This window comes from Notamacropus eugenii, chromosome 6, assembly GCF_028372415.1.
Source record: "Notamacropus eugenii isolate mMacEug1 chromosome 6, mMacEug1.pri_v2, whole genome shotgun sequence".
NCBI lineage: Eukaryota > Metazoa > Chordata > Mammalia > Diprotodontia > Macropodidae > Notamacropus > Notamacropus eugenii.
In genome coordinates this window covers 340,805,461-340,824,534 of record NC_092877.1, presented here as the reverse complement: position 1 = coordinate 340,824,534, position 19,074 = coordinate 340,805,461, and the positions used below count along the sequence as shown (strand labels likewise).

The 19,074-nt window shown below is 44.5% G+C and overlaps 2 protein-coding genes and 5 non-coding genes across 9 annotated transcripts; 1 reads left to right on the top strand and 6 right to left on the bottom strand.

Annotated features, from left to right (window-relative positions):
* Window positions 1–500: 500 nt before the first annotated feature.
* RFC4 (replication factor C subunit 4) lies at window positions 501–12,186 on the top strand. Its single transcript, XM_072618343.1, has 10 exons — window positions 501–1,155; window positions 1,933–2,011; window positions 4,051–4,130; window positions 6,511–6,630; window positions 8,362–8,505; window positions 8,728–8,848; window positions 9,987–10,112; window positions 11,685–11,765; window positions 11,841–11,957; window positions 12,038–12,186. Exons 1-10 carry the CDS (start codon window positions 1,022–1,024, stop codon window positions 12,134–12,136), a joined length of 1,101 nt encoding a protein of 366 aa, XP_072474444.1. The 5' UTR covers window positions 501–1,021; the 3' UTR covers window positions 12,137–12,186.
* A 172-nt stretch (window positions 12,187–12,358) lies between these two features.
* On the bottom strand, window positions 12,359–18,856 carry EIF4A2 (eukaryotic translation initiation factor 4A2). 3 transcript variants are annotated; one of them, XR_011969066.1, is made up of 11 exons: window positions 18,721–18,856; window positions 17,923–18,101; window positions 17,591–17,730; window positions 16,665–16,833; window positions 16,288–16,397; window positions 15,899–16,042; window positions 15,374–15,511; window positions 14,903–14,992; window positions 14,560–14,639; window positions 13,892–14,003; window positions 12,359–13,164 (listed from the first exon to the last, which is right to left on the bottom strand). XR_011969066.1 is itself a non-coding variant. In XM_072618342.1 (10 exons), the coding sequence occupies exons 1-10, from the start codon at window positions 18,747–18,749 to the stop codon at window positions 13,020–13,022; spliced, it is 1,224 nt and encodes a 407-aa protein (XP_072474443.1). In that variant the 5' UTR covers window positions 18,750–18,856; the 3' UTR covers window positions 12,359–13,019. The 3 variants fall into 3 exon arrangements, 1 of the variants encoding a protein (XP_072474443.1); XR_011969067.1 differs by having other exon boundaries at window positions 13,896–14,003; XM_072618342.1 differs by lacking the exon at window positions 13,892–14,003.
* Window positions 14,728–14,860, bottom strand: LOC140512943 (small nucleolar RNA SNORA4). Its single transcript, XR_011969995.1, has one exon. It is a non-coding gene; the product is annotated as a small nucleolar RNA SNORA4 (small nucleolar RNA).
* On the bottom strand, window positions 15,159–15,287 carry LOC140512929 (small nucleolar RNA SNORA63). The gene has a single exon (XR_011969982.1). It is a non-coding gene; the product is annotated as a small nucleolar RNA SNORA63 (small nucleolar RNA).
* On the bottom strand, window positions 15,669–15,851 carry LOC140512969 (small nucleolar RNA SNORA81). Its single transcript, XR_011970016.1, has one exon. It is a non-coding gene; the product is annotated as a small nucleolar RNA SNORA81 (small nucleolar RNA).
* On the bottom strand, window positions 16,121–16,250 carry LOC140512930 (small nucleolar RNA SNORA63). The gene has a single exon (XR_011969983.1). It is a non-coding gene; the product is annotated as a small nucleolar RNA SNORA63 (small nucleolar RNA).
* On the bottom strand, window positions 17,804–17,873 carry LOC140512972 (small nucleolar RNA SNORD2). Its single transcript, XR_011970019.1, has one exon. It is a non-coding gene; the product is annotated as a small nucleolar RNA SNORD2 (small nucleolar RNA).
* Window positions 18,857–19,074: the final 218 nt, after the last annotated feature.

Below are 19,074 nucleotides of genomic sequence, written 5' to 3'. Positions count from 1 at the left end.
AAAGGGCCACTGAAGCATTTTCTTTAAGGTACAAGAGGGAGTTCAGAAGGAAACAGAGGAGCCAGATAACCTGGAGGGCAAGGTATTAACCGAGGCCGCAGGCTTGGACGAGATGGGGGCGGGGCTCGGGTCCTTGTTCCGATTGGCCCTGGGGATCTGAGGTAGGACCAATCAGAAGGTGTTGCGGCGGGGCGGGACGGGGAGGCAAGTTTAGCGGGCTAGGAGGGAGAATGCCCAGAGTGTAGGGGGAGCACAGAAACCCTTTCCTCGACTCCCCCTGCCCGCTCTTAGCATCGGGGAGAGACGCACGTGACGCTTCCCAAACAGGCCGTCCTGTTTGACACAAAAATATCCAGTACGTGTCTCAGCCGTCAGTGCCTTCACAGAGTCGAGCCCCAGAGCCAGCAGGGAGACATTCAGAGCATCTTGCGCATGCGGGGCGGGAGGGTGAGAGGAAACCAGCGCATGCGTGCTGGTGCGGCGTGGCCCTCCTCGAAGCCATCTTTGAGAAGGGCTCCAGGCCGGCTCCGAGCACTTCTGCGGGACAGTGACGGTCGATACACGAGCATTTATTGAGCCGTCTTTGCTAAGCGATGAAGACATAAAGAAAGGCAAAACCACGGCGTGTCCCAGCCCTCCAGGGACAGCCGATCCCCTCCCAAACCCCCGCCTGAGCTCACGGCCTCCCAGCTTGGTCGCCCCTCCTTCACCGGAAGTGATGTGCCAGCTCCCAGCAGGCTGTTCGGTGGCGGGAACCGGGAGCCTGGGCGCCCAGGAGTGAGAGGAGACGTAAGGGACCAGGACCGGGAGCGGGCAGCGGCCTCCCGACAGCAACCCCGGGCCCGGTCGTTCAGCGCCTGTCCAGGGAGGGCCGGAGGGCAACCGCCGCCGCCCTCGTCCTGTGTGCGTGACTCGGCTCCCCGGGTCTCCAGCTCCACTATCGGGTGGTCCCCGGGGCGCGTGCCCGGAGGCTCCGGACAGATCCCGCCTCCCGGCCTTCCCCGGGCAGGGCCAAGCGGCCATGCAGGCTTTCCTCAAGGGGCCCGCCTCCCTCAGCACCAAGCCGCCGCCCACGAAGGATCGAGGAGCCGCAGCCCCCGCGGGCAGCAGCGCCGAGAGCCGCCGGGCCAAGCCCGTGCCTTGGGTGGAGAAATAGTAAGAGCCCCGCCCCCCCCCCGCCGTCACGGCCCCGCGTGGGCCCGGCCGAGCCGACTCTGGGCCGCTGGTGGCCGGAAGCGGCACTTTACCAGGCCGGCAGAGCCGCACTTTCCCGTAGGCTGGCTCGCCCTGGGGTGCTGGGCCCCTGGCGCCGCCCTCGGCGTGGACATACGGGCCCCGGGGCCCCCCACGAGGCCGTGCCCCGCCGGCCGGGGCTATGTCGGTGTAATCCGGGCCCCTGGGATCGCCTGGCGGGGCACCAGCGCTGTGGCCGCCCCTGCCCAGCTCCTGGGACCGCGCTACTACACTGCTTTTGGACAAGACGTCTCACCTGATTTTTGTAGTAAGGGCGGCCTGGTGGTGCACAGGGCAGAGCACCGGTCTGCATCCAGAAAGGCCTCAGACACTCACCAGCCATGTGACCGTTTGCCTCAGTTTCCTCGACTGTAAAATGAATTTTGCCCTCAAAATCCCACGTGGGTTCCTAAAGAGTCAGGCACAAACTGATCGACAAAGGCTGGAAAAACCTTTTACTTTGATGTTACAATGTGACAGACCAACTAGTTAGAAAGTATAAGGAAATCCTCGTCCCTGCACATCTCTTTGTAACAGTAACAATACATCCCTGTCCTTCCTGGCTCCACTTCCTAAGTCTGCCTCTGCCCCTTCTGTTAGTACGTATCAAGGACTGTAATTGACTTCTTAGCAACTACTAACACATGGAACTTTTCAGTGTCTCTGCTAACAACAAAATGCCAATTTTTTTCTCCCCAGCCGTCCCAAATGTGTGGATGAAGTTGCTTTTCAGGAAGAGGTAGTTGCAGTGTTGAAGAAATCTTTACAAGGAGCAGACGTGAGTTGAACCTTGTTTAACTTATCATTTGGAAATGTTTTCCTAGAGTGGGATTGATACTTCTCATACCAAGTCCTTGGCATCATCAGAACAATTTACACTTCCATGTAGCTGTGTCCAATGATCACCATGAGAACACAGATAACCCAGGCATTTGCGTTGATCACGCAACCGTCCCGTCAAGAACCCCAGAACAGACGCACACACCATTTACACCATTTCTGTCTCTGTTCAGGTTGTCCGACCACCGGCTCCTCCTACTGAATGTCCAAATTCCCAGCCAGTGGGTGGTGGCTCCATGGGATCCAGCTTGACAGTTCCATCGATTATTAATCGCTAGCATTTGTGTAGCACCCACTATGCGTTGGGTATTGTGCCAAGTCCTTTACAAACAGTGTTTCATTTGGTCCTCACCACAGTCTTGGGGTTTAGAGCACACTCTTCATAACCATAGCTTTCTAAGATATTGTCTCACCTGATGACACTCTTTCTCTCCACCCTAGGGCCTGGCCCATGGTATGTATTTATTAACTAGTTGTGGGTTGAGAGAATGACAGGACAGCATTTCCTGGGAGTATCTACCAGCTAACTTCAGGATTTGGGTTGGAGTGTAGTTTGATTCAGCACGACTTTAGTGAATGCCCAATCTATGTACAGAGCCAAACCAGGGCTTCTGCGTAGATACTAAGAAGTCTAGGAATAGTTATTTCACTTGAGAATCTTTCCTTCCAGTTTGGGAGTCAAGACCCACAGAAATGAACGGTGAGACCTAGAGAAGTTGAATGACAGGACACCTAAGGAGTAAGTGGCAGAGCCATAATTAAAACCATGGTCTCGGAGACCATGTCTAGGCAGCAGGTGACATTGCTAAGGGGGAGAGAACATACAGAGACAGGAGACAACAGTTTGTCTGCACTTCAATGTAGCCCTTAAATTTGGATAGGCCTGTCATAGACCTTAGTCTCTTAAATAGACTCTGTTTAAAAAAGTAGACCTCTGGTTCAGCAATAAAATGCAACTGAAAAGTGTAAGTAAGCATTACTTTATGTAGTTCCTACTCAGCACAGCTTGTCAGTGCTATTTCTGAATAGCACAGTGAAAGGCCTAAGGGGGAGACTCAGCCCCTGACAGAAGAAGCCAGTTACTGTCTGTTTTCTACCCTCTACCACCCCACATGCTCACCTTCCACAGGGTAGAGCAGGACAGAGAATACCTGGAGGAGGAGCTGGAACACGTGTATTTTGGACTCACTTAGAAGTGAGGGCATTGGAAGTAGAGGACAAAGGAGGCAGAGTGATGCCCTTCTTCAGGCCATCACCCGCCACCCCCAAGCATTGAATTGCTTCTCTGTGGGTGGGTGAGTGGAGAAGCTTTAAGTTATTGTGAGAAGTATATCTCACAAAATTACAACCTCAGAATTAGAAGGGACAAAAGCATCCATTTAGTTCAGTTTGTACCTGCTGAGAGGAAGCATGGTGTGATGAAGAGACAGCCGGCCTCAGAGCCAAGAAGCCCTGGGTTCAAGTCTTGCCTCCGATATGAACAGGTGCCAGCCCCATGAGTAGGTGGGATTTCCTGTTGTGACTTTCTCCATTGCAATGGAATCACGTCCAGACCCTTTTCCAGTCCTTGGGTTCATAGCAGTTTTTTGTCCTTGTGGATTTTTTCCATCAGTGGAGCTACCTAGGGTAGGAGACCTGGGGGGAAGCACATCTGTGGACATTTTTTTCCACATAATAAGGGTATTTGTGACTTAAAAATTGGAAATCCCTGGTGTAGAGCAGGATTGAAAAAAATTACATTAACACTGAATTCATATAAGCTCTGATATGTTGAGCATCTCACATTACTTCTTCCACCAAGCAAAGGGACCCAAAAAAAAGAGGGGGTTCTTAGAGCAAATCTAATGACTGCTCAGGGCACTGAGGACGGCACTCACCTGGCTTTGCTGCTTCATCCACCCTCCTCTCAGGGTCATTTCCATATGCCTCTGCTGAGTGCGACCTGTGTCAGTAAACTCCAACCTTGTGTTTCCACAGCTCCCCAACCTCTTGTTCTATGGACCACCTGGCACTGGAAAAACCTCCACCATTCTGGCAGCTGCGAGGGAGCTCTATGGGTATGCCAGTGTCCTTTGTTTCTGAATTGCAGCTTATAGCAGGTCACTGGGATGTGGTGATTCAGGCAAATTCAGGAAACATGAGGTGCCTGCTGTGTACAAAATGCTCTATTAGGTACCAGGGATACCCTGAAGAAGTTTACACTAGTTGGGGGAATGGGATGAATACAAGGAAAATTGGAGCGGCGAAGGCAAGGCCTCATGAAGGAGGAGGAACAGGAGCCTTAGCTGAACTTTGAAGGAAGAGAATGGTTCTGAGAAATGGAGATGAGGGAGGGCATTCCCAGCATGGGTGGGCAGCTCATATGAGTACATGGAGATGGAGAAGAAATAGGAAGTTCAGGGATCAGTTAGTAGTCCAATCTGGATAAAATTGAGTTTAAAGGAAGATACAGTAAGACTGGAAGAATAGGTTGGAGCTAGAATATAGAAAGCCTTAGGAACTTGTATTTTACTCTGTAGGCAGTGAAGAGTCACTAACCAGTTTTGAGCAAATGGGGTGGAGATTGGACCAACTTGAAGAAAGAGGCTAGTACAGAAATCCAGGGGAGCAGTGATGGCCTGAACAAGAGAGCTGGTGGTTATGTGGCAGTATAGAAGGGAACTGTGGCATGTGTTATGCAGGGAGAATTAAGCAGAATAGCCAGTATGTTGGATCTAGGAGAGTGAAGGAAAGAGGAAAAATAAAGGGTGAATCAGAAGTTACAGTCTTGGATAGCAGGGGATAGCAGTGTCCTCAACACAAATAAGGAAAGCTGGAGGATGAACAAATTCAGGGGCAAAGATAGTAAGTTCTGCCCTGGACATTTGAGAGCCTGTGAAATCTCTCGGGAGGTACTGGCAGGCACTTCACGATCACAGAAATACAGGCTTTCAGAATTGGAAGGGACCCTGGGCCACCTTTACTGACCCATACCAAAAAAAGAATCCCCATCACCTCACCCTCAGCTATTAGCCATCCAGTCTGTGCTTGAAATCCTCTAGTGAGGGGCAACAGTAACTACTCTCCTGCTCCAGTGATGGCCTAATCCATTTTTGGAAGGCTGTTCTTGTTAGGAAAGCTTTTTCTGATACTAAGTTGACTTCTCAGTGTATATCCATTGAATCCCACCTCAGACACTTGACACTCACTAGCTGTGTGACCTTGGGCAAGTCACTTAACCCCAGTTGCCTCATCCTGGGTCATCTCCAGTCATCCTGAGGAATATCTCGTCAATGGATACAGATGGCTCTGGAGAAGTGAGGTTGGTGACCTGCACAGCCCTCCCTCACTCAAAACAAAGTCAAGTGCAAGTCACGTCATCATTTCTCTGATGGCATGGTCTTCTTCGGCAACGAAGGACGAACACATCATTGCTCTTGATTCTACAGTATGAGGCCAAACAGAACAAATATAATCCCTCTTCTGAATGACAGTTCTTCAGAAATTTAAAGACTGCTCTCACATCTCCCATGAGCCTTGTCTTTCCAGGCTAAATATCTCCAGTTTCTTCAATCCTCATACAACATAGGCTCAAAAACCTTTTACTATTCTGATTGCCCTTGTATCCTATATAAACTGGTGGTTCAGTCAGTGCAGATGACAGCTTCTCTATTCCTAGAAGTCATGCCTCTTCACATAGCCCAAATTTCATTAGTTTTTGGTCCCCCATCTCAGACAACTGGCTCTTACTGCACTGTCAACCCACTAAGATGCTCAGATCTACAGTCAATGGATTAGAATTCAGGGCAGAGGGTAGGGCTGGATTTACAGATTGGATGGTCTTCTGCCTAGGGTTAATTCTTGAACATGTGAACTGATGTGAACTGATCTCAAGAGAGTGGATAAGAAAAACCAATAATGGAAAGGAAACACCCACACTAAGGAGGCAGGATGTGGACATTGATCCAACAGAGTATACTGAGAAGGACCAGTCAGATGTGCATGTGTGTCTTAATTCAAAGTTCTGATCTGAGAGGTTTGCTATCTAATGAGAACAATAATGGGGATGCTGGTAGAAAATAGTTTGGGAATATCTTAGAGGTGAGCTGCTGATTATGGGTAACCTAGGGGAGGCATTCTGCCTCCTCAGGTCATCTGTAAAATGTAAAGGTTAGATTGTGTAATCTCCAAGGTCGCTTCCAGCCCCAATGATCTGGGTCATTGTTAAAACTATTATTTGTGGGGCAACCAGGTGGCACAACAGAGAGAGCATTAGCTCTGGAGTCAGGAGAACCTGAGTTCAAATCTGGCAAGTCACTTAACCCCAATTTCCTTCCCCCCAAAAAAAGTGTTATTCACTAGGGTATAGTTGTGTTAAACTGCCACAAAACACGAAATATAAAGAAATGGGTTGAGTGGAATAATGGCACATGATCCTCAGTTTTCTTAATATTACAGACCTGAGCTTTTCCGACAAAGAGTTCTTGAATTAAATGCATCAGATGAACGTGGGATACAAGTTATTCGGGAGAAAGTAAAGACATTTGCTCAACTAACTGTGTCAGGAAGTCGATCAGAGTAAGTAAGCCAAGTTTTTTCTTTTCTATGGCAGGTCACAGTCTCCCTAAAGTACCCTTTTGTTTCAAATATAATATACCCAGATTAATGAGTCTTTTCTAATTTTGAATCCCATTTTTGTACAGTTTAAACTGAAATTTAACCTTCAAGTGGTCATTCAGTGTCTTTTTCCCTCATAGAGATTTTTGTTACTGTTTTTCAGAGATCAGTATTGGTGAGGGTAGGAGTTGGTAGTTCAGGTGAAAAGGGCAAGGATCACCTTATTCTTCCACATACCTTAAAACGTCTGATTGCTTTAGTTTTAAATAATATTTTATTTTCCCTCAATAACATGTAAGACAATTTTTAACATTTATTGGTTTTTTTTTTTTGTTTTGAGTTCCAAATTTTGTCCCTCCCTCCCACTCCCTAAGATGGTAAGTAATCTGATAGAGGTCATAACAATCATGTAAAACATTTCCATATTAGTCATTTTGTGTGCATGCAAAAGAGAATGTCTGTATTCAGACAGTATCAGTTCTTTCCAAAAAAGATAGCATTTTTATCATGAGTCTTTTAGGCTTGTTTTGAATCATTGTATGCTGAGAATAGCTAAGTCATTCAAAGTTCTTCATCTTACAGTATTGCTATTACTGTGTACGATGTTCTCCTGGCTCTTCACTTTGCATCAGTTCACATACATCTTTCCAGGTTTTTTCTAAGTCATCCTGCTTGTCATTTCTTATAGCACAATAATATTCCAATACAATCATATATCACAACTTGTTTAGCCAATTGATGGACACCTTCTCAATTTCCAGTTCTTGGCCACACAAATAGGTTCTTTCCCATCCTTTTCTTTTTAATCTCTTTGGGATACAGACCTAGTCATGGTATTGCTAAGTCAATGAATATGCATAACTTTATAGACCTTTGGACATAGTTCCAAATTGCTTCTCAAGAAAGGTTGGATCATTTCATAACTCTACCAGTAGTGCATTACTGTCCCAGTTTTCCCACATCCCCTCCAGTATTTATCATTTTTCTTTTTTGTCATATTAGCCAATCTGTGATCAATGTGGTATGCACAATTTTATAGCTTTGAGCATAGTTCCAAACTGCTCTCTAGAGTGATTGGATCAGTTCACAACTCCAGCAATGCATTAGTGTTCCAATTTTCCCACATCTTGTCCCTCACCCATCATTTTCCTTTTTTGTCGTATTAGTCAATCTGATATGTGTGAGGTGATACCTTAGAGTTGTTTTAATTTGCATTTCTTTAATTAGTAATGATTTAGATCATTTTTTTTTATATGACTGTAGATTCCTTTAGTTTCTTCATCTGAAAACTTCCTTTTCATATTCTTTGACCATATGTCAGTTAAGGAATGACTTGTATTCTTAAAATTTGAATCAATTCTCTTATACTTGAGAAATGAAATTTTTACTTCTGATTGCTTTTAGGCATGAATTAAATTAGAAAAGTCCACTGTCTTCTTTTGCCTTTGGGTATCACAAATCAAGAGTTTAATTTTTTTGGCATGTGTGGAAATATTTTAATTTCATAGCAGAATAGATTTTTTAAAATGTTGCTGAATTAGGGTAGGGGTGAGGGATATTTTAAAGACAAATCAACAGCCAGTGGTCAACTTTGCTAGCAGTTCCTCGGATAGAATGCTTTCAGGACTCAGAGTTGCTGTACATTGTGAGAAGCATCTCTGGGTTACTGTTGACCTTCTCTTTTTGATATAGTGGGAAGCCATGTCCTCCTTTTAAGATTGTAATTCTGGATGAAGCTGACTCTATGACCTCTGCAGCCCAAGCCGCTTTAAGACGTACGATGGAGAAAGAGTCCAAAACAACTCGATTCTGCCTCATCTGCAATTATGTTAGTCGGTATGTGTGCTGCCTTTCTTCTAGGCAGGACGATTTGGTCACTGCCTTCCTTGATAGCTAAGTTAAAGAACAAGCAAAACAACTTTTGGAGGTGGTCAGGTTCCTGACATGCTGGGATTTCTTCTTAGCTGAGGGCTTAACCTGTACTTGATAAACCTACTTTTTGAGAAATTATCTGTAGACAGTCACTTCTTTTTCAACCTGATCCCTTTTTTCTTACAGGATAATTGAGCCCTTAACCTCTCGATGTTCCAAATTTCGCTTCAAGCCTTTGTCAGATAAAATTCAACATCAGAGATTACTAGACATCTCTGAGAAGGAAAACGTGAAAATCAGTAATGAGGTAGGGTGACTAGGACCTAATTGCTGTGCATGTTATTTGAAGAAGCTATGAAAGCTGAAATGCCTGATATGCCTTTAGTAGGCCATCGTACAGATGGAGGTCAGGTCAGTTGGCAGTAGCTGGAACACAGAGGAACCTTATCTGTGTCTTAGGATTGCTGTCGAATTTGCTCTTATGAAGTAGGAATCATTGAAGGTAACACACACACACACACACACACACACACACACACACACACACAGATATATAAACGTACACACACACACACACACACACACACACACACACACACACACACACACACACACACACAGTCTCTCTCTCCCTCCCTCTCTCCCTCTCTCTCTCTCCAAATCCTGGATACATATTTTTACTTTAACGAAAACATTACCTCCTCCTAGTTTTGGCCCATTTGTTTCAACCAGTATTTGATGTACTGACACTTTTGTACAAGGGGAAAATCCTGCAGTCCCTAGACCTTTGTAATGGGATTGAAGTTTCTTTTTTATGACTGGCTCTACCTAGACAGTGAGGTGCCTCAGTGGATACACCTCTGGGCCTGGAGTCAGGAAGACCTGAGTTCAAGTCCAGCCTCAGACACTCACTAGCTGCATAACCCTAGGCTAGACACTTAACCTCTGTTTGTCTTAATCCACTGGAGAGAGAAATGACAAACTGCTCCAGTATCTGGCCCTCAGCCATGGACAGTATGGTCCATAGAGTCACAGTCGGACACAACCGAACAAGAGCGAACTTTTTAATTCAGATAGAGAATGATTGACATCTTAATATAAAGGGTTTTGTTTTTTTTTAAGAGCTCAGAAGGGATTTCTTCCATCTCCTTGCTGTCACTCTTATGTGAATTGAGCTCTCAGGCCAGGATGCTCACACCTTTGCACTCACCTGCTCCATTCACACTAACGCTGTGATTGGATTTTCTCCTCTCATTATTTCAAGAGTAAACAGGTGTCTACAAAACAGTACTAAGGGAGCAGGAAAACATAAGAAAAAATGCTTAGGATCTGGAATTTTAAGGCTGTAATTTTTCCCGTATGGATGAATCTCATTTAGATGTTTAGGCTTGGTATTTGCCAAGATTGCTTGTGCAGGAGAACATCTTTATTTTTCCCTCTTTTAGGGAATATCTTACCTTGTAAAAGTGTCAGAAGGAGACCTACGAAAAGCCATCACATTTCTTCAAAGTGCCACTCGATTGACAGGTGGGCAAGAAGTCACAGAGAAGGTGATCACAGAGATTGCTGGGGTAGGAGCACTGGCATGTTCTCAGTTCTTTTCAGTCTGTTTGCATAATTGGGGGGCCTTTATTGTAGTTTGCCCTTTTTTTGTGGGTAGTAGAAAATACTGGGGAAGCAACTTTGCTCTGAATGACGTTACTGTTCTACACAAACTCTGGGGCTGCTTGTGATTTGGCAGCCCACAGGAGGCAACGGCTCATGTCTTAGGGGAGTAACATTAGGTAAATGACACATGTAGAGGGATGCCCAAGATTTTATTGGTGAGCTCTCTAAATTCCACCTCTTTGACATAGCCATCATCACCTTATCTGCTAAACTGTTGGCATTAGCTCCCTTGGGCTGCTCTGTCCCATTCCTGCCCCCTGATGATAGATGGCCTCAGCCTTTGGCCAAGGGCAGAGTACAGCCCGTTCAGTCAAGTATCTTAAGGTGTCATCACTATCTCAGACACTCCCTGCCCATCAAAGGAGTCCCTGAAAGGGAAGGGACATCTTCAAGCATAGTAACTGCCTCTAGAGCACCCCCAGCCCACAGGAGAGGAACTGGACCTGGGACAAGTAACCCATTTCACTTTTGGATGGCTGTCAATATTTGAAAAATTTCTTTAAATTGAGCTTAAGTGTGTATGGGCTGCCAGTACTTGACCCCTGTGGGGTCAAGCAGAATAAGGAACCTCTTCCTATGCAGCTTAGTCAGATGTAAGACAACAATCTGATTAAAGCCAACCTATATGACATCTCATGTTTTTGTTGCTTTTTGTCATTAAAGACCAACATTTCATCCAGCCTTTCAAAGTTTGATTGCTCATTTGATACAATAGCCCTAAGATGAGAAAAGTTCAGGGGTGAACTTCAGCTTGCCCTTCCCTGGCCTTGATTGAGCTGTCTCTCAGGTGCTCCTCTGTGGGTCTTGCCCAAGTCAAGGCCACCAGAGGATGCTCATCTAGTCTTCCTCATAGTTGGGAAATTGTTACTTAGTTATTTAAGTACCATTGCCATGCCACAAAGATGCATTGTCCAGAAACGAAAAAGTGGAAGCATCCTGGAAGGAAATTTTTCTTTCAAAAACGCCCAGTTAGGGATAAGAGGTTAGAAATTGTAATTAAAAGGTTGTACTCTCTTCCTCTCTGAAAATAAACCACTATGTGGGAATTCAGTGTCATATAAAGAATAGAAATAGTTGAGTTGAAGTTGAAAGAAATAAGGGTTAGACCAACCAAGGGATAGAGGCAAAATATTGAGAAAGGGATTTGATTTTTTATCTTCATCAGCAAACAGAAAATTAAAGTAAATGCCATAGAGTGTAAATTTATGAACGTAATGGAATCACTACTGTAAATCAACAGAAGTATGGGAAGGCATAGACAATACAAGCAGAGTCAGAAATTCTGTGAAGAACATTTGGTTTGCCTGTCTCTGGAGGAATGAGTTCAAGTGGTTTTGGTTTAAAACAAAAATTAAAAAAACATTCAAACCATCTTATGTGCTCACTGGGGTATTTATCTTGCAATCTGTTGTCACTACGTGTGTTATATAAATACAGGCAAGTTGATGTGATTGGCACCTTATTTTCCTTTCTAGGTGGTACCTACAGAAACAATTAATGGTATATTTTCTGCCTGTCAGAGTGGCTCTTTTGAAAAACTGGAAGCCGTCGTTAAGGTTAAGTTTTTCTTTTATGGTTAAAAACACTGAGAATTTGGGGGGGAGAAAACTAACCTTTTATGCCTCTAATAGGATTTAATTGATGAGGGACATGCAGCAACTCAGCTTATAAACCAACTCCATGATGTAGTGGTGGAAAAAGATGACCTCACCGATAAGCAGAAATCCATCATCACAGAGAAACTTGCAGTAAGTTTTCATGTTATGCTAACATTTATGCTAAGTCTGGGTTTTTAAAAAGTGTAACCAATTTTTTTCTTGCCTTTCAGGAAGTAGACAAGTGCCTAGCTGATGGTGCTGATGAACATTTACAGTTAATCAGTCTCTGTGCTACAGTGATGCAGCAGTTAACTCACAACGTGAATTGAAAATCCAGTGTTTCTGTACATTTTTTGGCAATAAAGTTTTTGATGTATAACTAATCTACTTTCTCTACTTACCACCTTATGGATTGCTCTCCTAGTTAAATATACTAGGGGGTAAGGGGGGAGGGTCTCCCTTCATTGGGAGTAAAATCCCTTAAGACCCCTTTTAAAGGACTTTCTCAACCCATTGATGTCAGCTGGCAATAAGTTAAACAAGAGCAATCATTTTGAATTCAAAGTGAATATACAAGTAATTTATTGAACATTCAAACTTCATTAAGACATGTGCAATATGGCAATTTTACTGGGTTTAACCCTACCTAGTTTATGATTGCTTGCTGGGGCTTAGCAACAGGGTCCAGTTCACACTTAGCACTAATTAAATACTTTATTGAATAAATACAATACCAAACAAAATGCATTCAAATGCTTTCTTAAAAAAAAATTAGTCCATTTGAAAAGCCTTTCCTATTCAGTCTACTGACTAACACAATAAAGGCAGATATGCTAGTTTAACATAATTGGCTGATTTTATACAGCACTTATATCTTTTAGTCCACAAGTAAATTATTAAATGATAGAGAACATCTAATACAACCATTTCTACAGAACTAGGAAATAAATTTCTAATAAAGAAAGATTTTACAGACCCCATATCTTTTACACCCAACCCCAACAGTCTAACTCTAAAGGAGAAAGCCAGTAGCTCTTTCCCCACAAGAGCTCACGACTAAAGTCGCTTTGCTATCAAAAATCTTGTATTTCTGATCCGTTATGAGCATTGAGACAAGATTCAATATTCCCAAAGAAAGAAGCACAATGCACGTTGTGAATCGCCTATTCAGCAACAGCGAGCACTGCATTCAAAACCATCTCATCCCAGGGATTAAATAAGATCAGCCACATTCATTGGCATCTCCTCCACTGTAGTATTGTAGAAAGTCTCAATGTCACGAAGAATCCTCTTGTCTTCTTCAGTAACAAAGTTTATAGCCACACCTTTCCTCCCAAAACGACCACCTCTTCCAATTCTGCATAAAAGAAAAACAGTAATAACTATAATATATTCCTTAGCCCACAAGGAGATGATCCACTTGTTAACCAGCTGCTGTTTATTTGCCAAGGTAATAGAGTGCTTCTATTTGGAGCACTAGCTGCTAAATCAAAATATCTAGATGAGGGAAAAAGATCTTCCTTAGCAGTTAGTGCCAAAAGTAAGCAGATCAAGGCTTGTGTCTGGCTGCAAAATGAGATCTCAGGTCTTGAGCATTGTGATTTTAAGCAGATGACAGTATTCTGTTTGGGGTAGTGAATTAAGCCCATACCAAAGTGGGCAAAGATCGATGGTCAGCCTGGGACAGATGTAAACTCCAGGAATGAAACAGAAAGAATTGTTATATACTCCATTTCGACGCACCACTGGAACTGTAGACTGTAAATGTAAACAGCTTGAAGGTTAACTATTTTTTCTAGGACTTACAATTCTTTTCAGTGGGAAAACTTAACTCCTTACTCTCCCAAGTATTTGGTATGGAAACCCAAACTTATCACTGCTTTTTGCTCAGTTTCACACACAAACCACACTACAAGTTACTGAAAATGTGGTTTAAACCCAACATCTGCCTTCCTTCATAGAAACCAGACAAACCACCTAATATACAAAGGCTAATACACAACAAAATGGCTTTTGGCTAGGACGTTGGGAACTTAAAAAAATATCAAATAATCATGACAAAAGAAAAACAAATATATAAATACCGACTCGCTCTTTATTCAAACAGTGTGCTGTTTCGTTTATGAATCCACGTCCTAAATTACGTCACGCCGTTTCTGAGTGCCATCTCACGTCATCAACTGCTGCTATCGACTCCTGTATTTTTTAAAAAGTCTTTTTTTACATCAAGTAACAAAGCACAATTTAATTTATTTAGGGATCAAGCCACTATAACTATATGCCAGGGACACAAAACTCGGTTACTACCAGAACACACCAAGAGAGAATCCCACTAGAGAAAAATCACCAAGAAAGCACAAGACACAGGAGCAATGAATGAGAAACACGGAGTCTTAAAAAACTAAGGCTCAAATATAAATGCCACAAGACCTAAACCCTTTTTCCGATTCCAATTTAAAGCGAGTCTTTTCCTTTCCTTTTAACAAAACTTCAAAATTTGGGCCACGCTCCAAGCAAGACTCAAGGTAAGTTTTCCCACTGTTTTAACTGACTAAGCCAAGAGCTCTTCCCCCAAAATTAACTGCATATAAATAGCAGCACTTAAAAGTCAGTTTCTTCCTCAAATTCACTCCCTAAAATTTAAGGCTGTCTATAGCATGAAGGAAAGATTTTATTTGGAAGCTACAAAATACCAGTAAATAAAAGTAACAATGATACGTACATACAATCCAATCATATGCCATCTACTAACCTGTGAATGTAATTTTCACGATTGGTAGGTAGATCATAATTTATAACCAAAGATACTTGCTGCACATCAATCCCACGAGCCTAGGAAAAAAGTAGTAACAAACAAATGACTAAGTGAAATGACATTCATTAATCCACTCCAAACCCACTATTTCTTCCTGTGCACCTGACTGTCGACCACAAAATAAGTAATGGACTACAACGATGTAGTTCACTGTGGAGTGTGGTCTTTTCTCTCCCAGAAAGCTTTTAATTGATTAAAGGTAAGTGAAGACCTTTCCCAAATAAGCAGCTTTTGGGAGGTTTCTGAAATATCCCCCCTTTAAAATGTTATGTGTAGTTACCAACAAATCAGTAGTGATCAGAACCCGGCTTGATCCTGATCTGAACTCCCTCATGATAACATCTCGCTCCTTCTGGTCCATGTCACCATGCTACAAAGCAAACAATAATTTCCAAATTTTAGTACCTTTTTTCCTGTATCTTCTAAGTAAACGCTTTAACATTGACTACTGAATTACGTACTTTCAACTTGTATCCATGAAAAAAGATGAGCTTAAAAATCCTAGCCAAATCTTGGTTAAGGTTTTAAGACAGTTAATGTTTGAGATCAAGCATCCCTGGCTGCTATGGCATTTAACAGACAGGGATAGTAAAAAAACATTTTAATTTAAGCAGGGGGAACGACAACATAGCACTTCAAAGCTATATTGTAACTAGTTCCTGCAGTAATTAAATGCTAAATTAAACAAAAATGATTTGTAAAAAACTAAATATTGACCCCCAATAAAGTTATCAAACAACATGCCTCTTACCAGAGCAGAAACTGTGAAATCCCTGGCATGCATCTTTTCAGTCAGCCAATCTACCTTTCGTCTCGTGTTCAGAAATATAACAGCCTGTGTAATGGTCAATGTCTCATACAAGTCACAAAGAGTATCCAGCTTCCATTCCTGAAAGAAGATTGCCTGTAAGTCAGTCTCAATAACGTATCTCTAAGGCAGTCAGTCTCAATAATAATATCTCTAAGGCAAAAAAGCCAAACTTCTATATTCATACCAATAAGTGAAATTTAAGGAAGCCAGACATTTACCATTGTATACAGTTCACGTATATCGCACTAAGATCTTAAGACACAGGACACTGGACATTAAGAAAGAGGTCCACCCAAGTCTTTTTTCAATCTAGTGCATTTGTTCTTCTTCTTGTATATACTGTGCTAGCATTATTACAAAAAACAAGACATGGCCTTAATTTCTGCAATTTTAGCACAGTGCTTTCAAACAAGAAGGTAAAATCTTGGCAACAAAATTCATCTTACACAGAATAGTTTAAGTTACCTCTCTTTCAACATTAATGTAGAATTGTTTAATTCCTTCAAGGGTCAATTCTTCCTTCTTCACCAGAATGCGAATAGGATCTCTCATGAACTTTTTGGTCACTTCTAACACATCAGTTGGCATTGTGGCAGACAGCAACACAACCTTTGGAAAATAGGAAAAGTACATTTTTAAAAAATGAGCTGCCTAATTCACTACCTTTGATTTCCACTGATGAGTTAAATGTTTGAGACCAAGCGTCCCTGTCTTACTATGGACTGAGTTAAGACAGGGATAGTATGAAACATTTGTTTTGAGCAGGGGGAACGACAATACAGGCACTTCACAGCCCTATTGTAACTTGATCCTGCAATATCCCTAACACTAGAGTAAAATTCACGGGTTTGTACCTGAATATTTGTACTTAATTTCTGGAAAATCTCATAGATTTGATCCTTAAATCCACGACTCAACATTTCATCTGCTTCATCCAAAACAAACATCTTGATCCATTTTGGAGCTGTTAAGAAAAGCAACAAGTTGAATTTTACTTCTGGCTAAGAATTTTTTTAAGCCTTCTATCTTCTATCCCCAAGTATACTATATTTAAGTTTATTTAACGTCTCCCTATAAAAAAAAGCCCAGGGTTATTGCCCATAGTCTAACCACATCTTAAACATGTGGTTTCCATTTTTACATTACTCGTTAAGTCACACTTCAAAAAGAAAACAAATGCTACACATTAATAACATCTAGCATATTAATCACTCAGAACTTCAAAACTTACAAAGATATCTTCTGTTTAGCATATCAAACACTCGCCCAGGAGTTCCAACAACAATGTGTGGTGCCTCAGCCTGCAGTTTTTGCATTTCATTTCGAACATTGGTTCCACCAATGCAGGCATGACATGTTGCTCCCATATAGTCTCCAAGAGCTAAAATTACCTTCTGGATCTAAGTTCACAAAACAAAATCAATTTTGTAAATTACCCAGCAAGCAACCTACTACCTAACACTTAGCTAAAATGTTCTAAGTCATATCCACAATCAATCTTGCATGCAGTCACATATTTCGTGCTAGTACAAAACTGATGTGACAAATGCAAAAAATTCAGTTATCTTGTAGCCATCTAATCGATGCAGCTTGTAGCACTTTTGTCTGTCATTCCCCATCAGGCAGTAGTTGCACCACAGGGTAATCACAGAAATAACTACAACCTTGCAAACCTTGACAAATTAAAGAGTTCTAATTCCCTAAGAAATTAAGTACATTGAGAATTTTAATGGGACTTTGCTAAATGATTATGCTAATGAAGCTCCAAGATTCACCTTTGTCAATCAAATCTACTTCAAACTATACTCTTTAAGATCTATTCTATAGGTAATCTAAAATAGCAAGCAAGCCTTAAAGCCAGCTAAATGTGCAAAGGAATAAACAGAAATCACACGTGCACAGTAGTTTTCATGTTACACAACTGCATTTAAGTTCGGTTATCTTCAAGGCTGTCAAGCTCTTCCATAGGACCTTGCAATTTACTTGCTAGGAAACATCCCTGCGCATCCTAACTGAACCCAAACTCATGCACTCTACACCATGGATGGCTCCATTAACACGAACAGCAGCTCTGAGTCACTCGTTAGCTGTTCCTACATGCAGCTGTGAAACCTGAAACTACACAACAAGCGGTAACTCTCGAACTGCACTCAGTACCTGTTGAGCCAGTTCTCTGGTGGGGGCCAACACTAGGGCTTGGGTCTCCTTGAGCTCAATCTCCAACTGTTGCAGGATGGAAATAGCAAACGTGGCTGTCTTGCCAGTACCTGACTGAGCCTGGGCAATCACATCATACCCTAAAAAAAGTAGGATACATGTTTACTGCCCCCGAAGAGGCCCTCATTTCCTCTTCCTTTTTTAGCGCCCCGCAGGTGATCAGCAGCGACAGTTCTCTCCAGGCAGAGTCAGTCCCGAAAGATGGTAGGCCATCACGTCACCGCGGGCGCCCCGCCCCCGCCCCGCGCCCCCCGCCCGGCGGCCCGGCTCACCTTTGATGCAGGGGATGATGGCTCTCTGCTGGATGGCCGAGGGCTTCTCGAACCCGTACGCGTAGATGCCCCGCAGCAGAGACTCCTTGAGATTCATATCATCGAAGTTGTCCACGATTTCGTTCCAGTTGCTCTCGATGACACCATCGGGGTCCATTCCCTCCGGGCCGCCATGGTCTCTGCGGGCCACAAGACTCGCCGTCAGCCGCCCTCGGCCCGCACGTGGCCCCGGCCGTTAGCAGCCCCGGCCCGGCTCCGCGGCGCCCCCGCCCCCTGCGGGCGGCTCTCGCGAGAGCAACGCGCCAGCCGGGCCCCGCCCCTCGCACTGCGCCAGCCCCATGATTGACACCGGCGGCGGCGGCGGGGGAGGGAGGGAGCCGCTGGGCGGGCACGGCCGCCAACGGCCCGAGCCGAGCCTCCACGGGGCCGGGGAAGGGGGCAGGGAGAAGGCCCGAATCGCCGCCGCGTCCTCCCCGCCCGAGAGTAACCACCCAAGCACACGCAGCCGCACCCGCACACACGACCCCGCGGCCTTCCCAGCGCAGCCCCGCCTGCCAGCGGCCCGCGGCCGTTATGGCGAGGCCGGCCCCGGGGCCCAGCCCGGAGCAGCGCCCCCTCCCCCCGCCTCCGCCCAGGCCAGGCCCGGCCGGGCCCCGCGGCTGCGCCGTAGAAGCTTCTCGAAGCGGCGCCGGCGCAGCGCCCCCGAAGCCGCCCGGAAACCCAGCGTGTCCCCCGGTGCCCGCGGCACGGCCTAGCCCACCCAGGGAGCCCCAGCACCACCGCCGCCCGGGCGCGTACCTGTTATAATCCGCGGAGCCACCAGACATGATCCGAACCAACGCTCAGAGTCCGACTGAAAAGGCAGCGCCGCCGCGCCACCCGCCTTTTATATGCGCGCCGCCGGGACGCGTTTCTCGCGGAAGGATATCTATCGCACCACCCGCCTGCGGCCACGAATCCCGCCGCCGAGGTGCTGCCCGAGGTAAAACCCAGAACCGAGGGGCGGGAAAGTCGTCCACCGACGCTTCTGGGTAGTTTGGGGGGCGCCAGAAGCCTCCGGGTCTTTCTAAGGGCGAAGGGATTCTTTGGCCTCTGGCGGAAGAATATTGCAGCAAGTGGAGCGGCAAGCCTGTCCAAGTTCCCTCCTCCCTC